The sequence below is a fragment of the Otolemur garnettii genome, unplaced genomic scaffold, assembly GCF_000181295.1.
Source record: "Otolemur garnettii isolate 467f Iridium unplaced genomic scaffold, OtoGar3 scaffold00018, whole genome shotgun sequence".
Classification (NCBI taxonomy): Eukaryota; Metazoa; Chordata; class Mammalia; order Primates; family Galagidae; genus Otolemur; species Otolemur garnettii.
Genome location: NW_003852413.1, coordinates 23,806,367 through 23,811,808, shown reverse-complemented (window position 1 = coordinate 23,811,808; position 5,442 = coordinate 23,806,367). Strand labels below are relative to the sequence as shown.

General features: G+C 54.3%; 1 protein-coding gene across 1 annotated transcript in view; it reads left to right on the top strand.

The window, feature by feature from the left end:
- The window catches only part of RAPGEFL1 (Rap guanine nucleotide exchange factor like 1), a 15,371-nt gene extending 10,243 nt beyond the window's left edge, over positions 1–5,128 (top strand). The window contains 7 exon segments of the mRNA XM_023511254.1: positions 650–828; positions 915–1,005; positions 1,529–1,579; positions 1,914–2,001; positions 2,477–2,541; positions 2,905–2,959; positions 3,206–5,128. Coding sequence (XP_023367022.1) covers positions 650–828; positions 915–1,005; positions 1,529–1,579; positions 1,914–2,001; positions 2,477–2,541; positions 2,905–2,959; positions 3,206–3,330 — 654 coding nt within the window. The 3' untranslated portion in view covers positions 3,331–5,128.
- The last annotated feature ends 314 nt before the right edge of the window (positions 5,129–5,442 follow it).

Here is a 5,442-nt window from a genome sequence, read left to right as displayed (position 1 = left end):
GAGACTCTGTCTCTTAAAAAATAAAAATTAAATAAAAGGCCAGGCAATGGCTCATGCCTGTAATTCTAGCACCCTGGGAGGCCAAGGTGGGTGGATTGCCTGAGCTCACAAGTTCGAGACCAGCCTGAACCAGAGCAAGACCTCATCTCTAAAAATAGCCTGGCATTGTGGCAGGCACCTGTAGTCCCAGCTACTTGTGAGGCTGAGGCAAGAGAATCACTTAAGTCCAAGAGTTTGAGGTTGCTGTGAGTTGTGACAGCACAGCACTCTACCCAGGGCCACAGCTTGAGACTCTGTCTAAAGTAAATAAATATATATATGTATATATATACGTACATATAATATTCATTATTAAAGAAATAAAATAAAGCAGTGACAATAATGTCTACCAGATGGTTGTCTTGGGGATAAGTCAGCTTTGAGCAAGTTGCCTGGCACCTAGTAAATAAATGCTCAGTAGACGGTGGAATATTGTTAATGTTGGCTGTTTGCTCCCCCATCTCTGTTGCCTCCCGTCCTGTTCCCCGTTTTTTCTATTTTCCACCCCTTTCGCCCCCGCCCTCCTGCCTTTCCCTCCTCATCGCTTTGCACTGCCACCTTCCCAACCACACCCCGGCGCCTTGGCCGCCCCTCCGCACCGCGGGTGCAGCTGGAGTTCGTGGACTATGTGTTCCACGGGGAACGCGGCCGCCGGGAGACGGCCAACCTGGAGCTGCTGCTGCAGCGCTGCAGCGAGGTCACACACTGGGTGGCCACCGAGGTGCTGCTCTGCGAGGCCCTGGGCAAGCGCGCGCAGCTGCTCAAGAAGTTCATCAAGATCGCGGCCATGTGAGTGCGGCGGACGGCGGGAGGGGGCGCAGAGGCCTGCGGCTGGGGACCCGACAGCCCCCCTAACAGCGCCTCCCACCCCACAGCTGCAAGCAGAACCAGGACCTGCTGTCCTTCTATGCTGTGGTCATGGGGCTGGACAATGCCGCCGTCAGCCGCCTGCGGCTCACCTGGGAGGTGATGAGACCTTTCCTTTTCCCACCTGGGGATCTTGGCAGCCCAGGCTTACCTCATGCGCCTCCTGGCGTGGCAGCTAGCGTGTATCGGGAGTCCTTGTGCCAGCTGGAAGGAGGCGCCCTCTTCTGGCACATGGAGCCCCAGGGTGCAGAGCTTGGCTAAACTAATGGACCCTGTCTTTGTGCAAATTGGTGAAAAGCCAGGATCCCCGCCTGAGTCGGGGCAGGTAGCCCTCTGCCCAGTTGCCAACTTGGCTGTGGGATCTGGGCCACTCAGTGGGGCCACCTTTGTGCATGGCGCAGGCATAGCAGAGGTCTGGCTTGTCCCAGAATTATTAATTCCTCTGGACTGTCTCTAGCTCCTTGACCTTACTTCCCCACCCACCAGCTTTCCAGGGCCTCCTCCCACCCCCAGCAAGACAGGCAGGCCCTTTCTCCCTCTAGCTCCTGGGATTAGTCAGGAGCTCCCATGTAACCCAAGGAGCTCTACTCTGATAGCCCTTCTCCTTCCTCAAACTCTGCAGAAGCTGCCAGGGAAATTCAAGAACTTGTTCCGCAAATTTGAGAACCTGACAGTGAGTGGGTTTGGCTCTTTGATCTGCCTTTGGATTTATACCCCAGAAACCCTCTGTTCCCAGAAACCCTCTTCCTCAAGCTTCCCTTTCAAGGGTTTTAAGGCCTGGGACTCCTCCCTGCTATCCCATGCTGGGGGGGTGGGAGGAATGGTGGAAGGATTGCTACACTGTTTTCCTTGGAGGAGAGGGGGGAGCAGTCAAGCCCCCCCCCACTCCAGCTAGACACACACACCCCTATTTGGTGGGGATGTATGCAGGGAAGGGGAATGGGGAGAGACGGCTTCTGAGTACAGTGGGCTCATCTAGCCTTTGATCCCTCTTCTGCAAATGCTAGGACCCCTGCAGGAACCATAAAAGCTACCGAGAAGTGATCTCTAAAATGAAGCCTCCTGTGATTCCCTTCGTGCCTCTGATCCTCAAAGGTGAGAGAATTACTCCCAACTTGTGGCTCTTCTATTCACATTCTCTTCTCATGCTCTAGTGCTGACTCTCAGTCCATTCTTCCTCCAGCCTGAGTGGGTTCTGTGGGAGGGGAAGGTCTTCAGGTGCCCTGCCCCTTAGCACCTCTTCTCTGAGCCTTTCTTTTTTTTTTCTTTTTTGAGTCCGAGCCTCAAGCTATCCCCCTGGGTAGAGTGCTGTGGCAATCTCGCTCACAGCAACCTCCAACTCCTGGGCTCAAGCGAGTCTCTTGCCTCAACCTCCCAAGTAGCTGGGACCACAGGTGCCCGCCACAATGCCTGGCCATTTTTTGGTTGCAGCCATCATTGTTGTTTGGCGGGCCCGGGCTGGGGATTCGAACCCGCCACCTTAGGTGTATGTGGCTGGCGCCTTAGCCGCTTGAGCCACAGGCGCCGAGCCGAGCCTTTCTTTACATTAGATTCCTTCTTCATCCCCTAGACCTGACATTCCTGCATGAGGGGAGTAAGACCCTTGTAGATGGTTTGGTGAACATCGAGAAACTGGTGAGTGGCACTGCCAATCCCCAGTCCCATGAGTGGGGGGCCTGCATCCTCCCCCTCTCTCCTGTCACCTCCCTAAAAATAGCAGCCTTCCTCCATGGTGCCCAGCTTGCCTAACAGACTCTTGACTGTCTCCCTGGTGGCATCACTGTGGCAACCCACCCACAGGTGGCAAAGCTGTCAGGCAGCTTGGGGGCAACTCAACCTCCCCCTCATCGGGCACCCCACAACACCCCTTCGTTTGGTCCTTCGGAGAGGGACTAGAGGGAATAAAACCAATAGATTTGCAGAATGGAGGAAGGGAAGTGGGAGAAGGGGAGCATTTTTCTGTGCCGTTTTCAGGGCTTATTCCTTGTCATCTCCCAGCATTCAGTGGCTGAAAAAGTGAGGACAATCCGCAAATACCGGAGCCGGCCACTTTGTGAGTACCCAGAGTTCTGAGAGCATTACAGGTAGAGCTTTGACTGAGTGGGAGGGTTCAGGGGGGAAATCCTTGCTCAATATGGATTGCTGCACACTTGTCAGTTCTCCATTTTCTCCTGGGCTCTCCCAGAGACCCTCCTACCTAATACCTGTCCTAGTCCACAGCCTTATCCTCTGCCTGGTGTGTGTGTAGAGGCAGAAGGGAAGCTGAGAACCTGACTGCCTCTCTCTTCTTCTTCCCCAGGCCTGGACATGGAGGCATCCCCTCATCACCTGCAGACCAAGGCCTATGTGCGCCAGTTCCAGGTCATCGACAACCAGAACCTCCTCTTCGAGCTTTCCTACAAGCTGGAGGCAAATAGTCAGTGAAAAGGGAGGTTCTGGTCAGACCCCCACCAGGGTCTTTGGGCACCTGGCACTCAAGCACTTTGTATGACTGCCTGACCTGCTGCCATCATCTTTCCCCTGGAGCAACTTCCCACCCCACGGAGAAGAGCTGGATGGACTTACCGCTGGACTCACAAGCCTCATCCTGCTGAAGTCCTCTCCCTATCACTTCTTCAAGCTGAAACCACACTCTGTTGGTTCCTGCCCTCTCTGGGAAAGAGGGCAGAGAGTCCTTCCTCTGTCTCCTCCCATCCAGGTCTGTTTCCAAGATGGAGTTTCCAACTTCTTCCCAAGCAGGAAAGAACTAGCTGCTCACCCTCCCATCTTACAAAGTAGAATTCTGGGAGGGATTGGCAGTCTTCTCCACCTGCCCAGCTTCTCCCTGGTCAGGGCTGGGGCCCCTGGATATACTGCCCTGGATATTATAGTGCTCTGTGTGTGTGTGTGTTTGTGCCCTTGTAAGGGAGCAGGAGTGCATCTGGTAATTGAGGAGGGTTGTTGTGTGTGCCGGGGGACAGTGGAGGGTCCTTCTGTTTGGTGCTACTCTGCCCCTGGGACATGCAGGGTGCCTTTCCCACCCCCACCACTCCCTGCTCAGCTCCTCATGCTGCCCTGCGTGCCCAGGCTTGTGGGCCAAGCTGCTTTAAGGGCAGGGAGCAGCAAATGGGAGGGGTGACCCAAAGCCCTTGCAAGTCCTCCACTCAGGCTTCCTGAAGATCCCTGGGTGAACTCTGATGAAAGGGTGAAAGATGCTCAGGGAAACACAGGCCTAAGCTGCCTATTGGACCCTCCCTCTGTCTTGTAGTGAAGTGGGGTGCAGCAGTATTAAGAGTTTGGGTGCTCCCACTCCTGCTTTTGGGGGCATCTCACTGCTAAGGAGAGAGTTGGCATCCCCCTTCTGGCTCTTGTGTCTGACAGCAACAACACAGTCTTTGTCCCTCTCCCTTTCTCAACTCCCCTTTTGTCCTTCCCATGGAGCTGGAGTGAGGTGTGTCTCTGTACCTGGGGCAGGCATCCCCCCAAAGTGGGGATGGGAGGGACAGTGGGGACAGCAGAAACCATAAAGGCCAAACTGGACTCTGGCAAGGACTTTAATACCTCTGCTCCCTCCTGTTCCTGCCACAGGCCTCCAGGGCTGAGGGGTACAGGGGCTCCTGGCAGCTACTGGGTGAGGTTTCCTGGCATAGCCTCACCCTCCCTTCTGGCACCACCTCTTTCCCTTTTGAAGAGGCAGCAGCAGCAGTAGTAGCAAAAGTGGCAACTGCTCCTGCTCTGAGGGTGTATATATTTTTTACCCCAAATTCTGGAATTGTAAATTTATTTTTTAAAACTCAGAGGGAAAGAACCTTGTATCATATGTAAACAATGTATTATAGGTAATGTTGTACAGTCCCTTTTATACACAGTCTGGGTCAGTCTGCTCTCTGCTACAAAAACTGTCTATGGACATACACAGGCGCTGTGTCCCACACCCTCCCACCCTCTCAGTGGCTGTGACTACCCTCCTGCTCCCTTGCCTCCTCCCTGCTACTGCTGATGTGCCCTCAGCCCTCAGCAGGCCTCTCACCCCAGGTCCCCTGACCCTCCTTGAATACTGAGACTCACAGGCCCAGTCTTGGTCACTGTTGGCTCCTGGCCCTGATGCCTGCCCCGGGCCCCCCCAGCTCCTTCCCATGCCCCAGAGCTTTAACAGAGTGAACCGGTGTGTGTGTTGTGCAGGCTCATTTGTCATTGCAGAAACCACTGGGTGGAGAAAAAGCTGATAAAATCTATGAATCAACCTGCCTGCTGTTCTCCATTCTGTTCCTTTGGGATTAGGGGGCATGGGGATGGCCTCCAGTGCTCCCAGACCTCATCAGGGCTTTTCTGGATGTCTTTGAAAATGTGAGTGAGGGGGCTTGGCGCCTGTGGCTCAAGTGGCTAAGGTGCCAGCCACATACACCTATGGTGGCGGGTTCGAATCCCCAGCCTGGGCCCGCCAAACAACAATGATGGCTGCAACCAAAAAAAAAAAAGAAAGAAAGAAAATGTGAGTGAGGCAGACTACAGTGGCTCATGCTTATAATCCTAGCACTCTGGGAGGCCAAGGTGGAT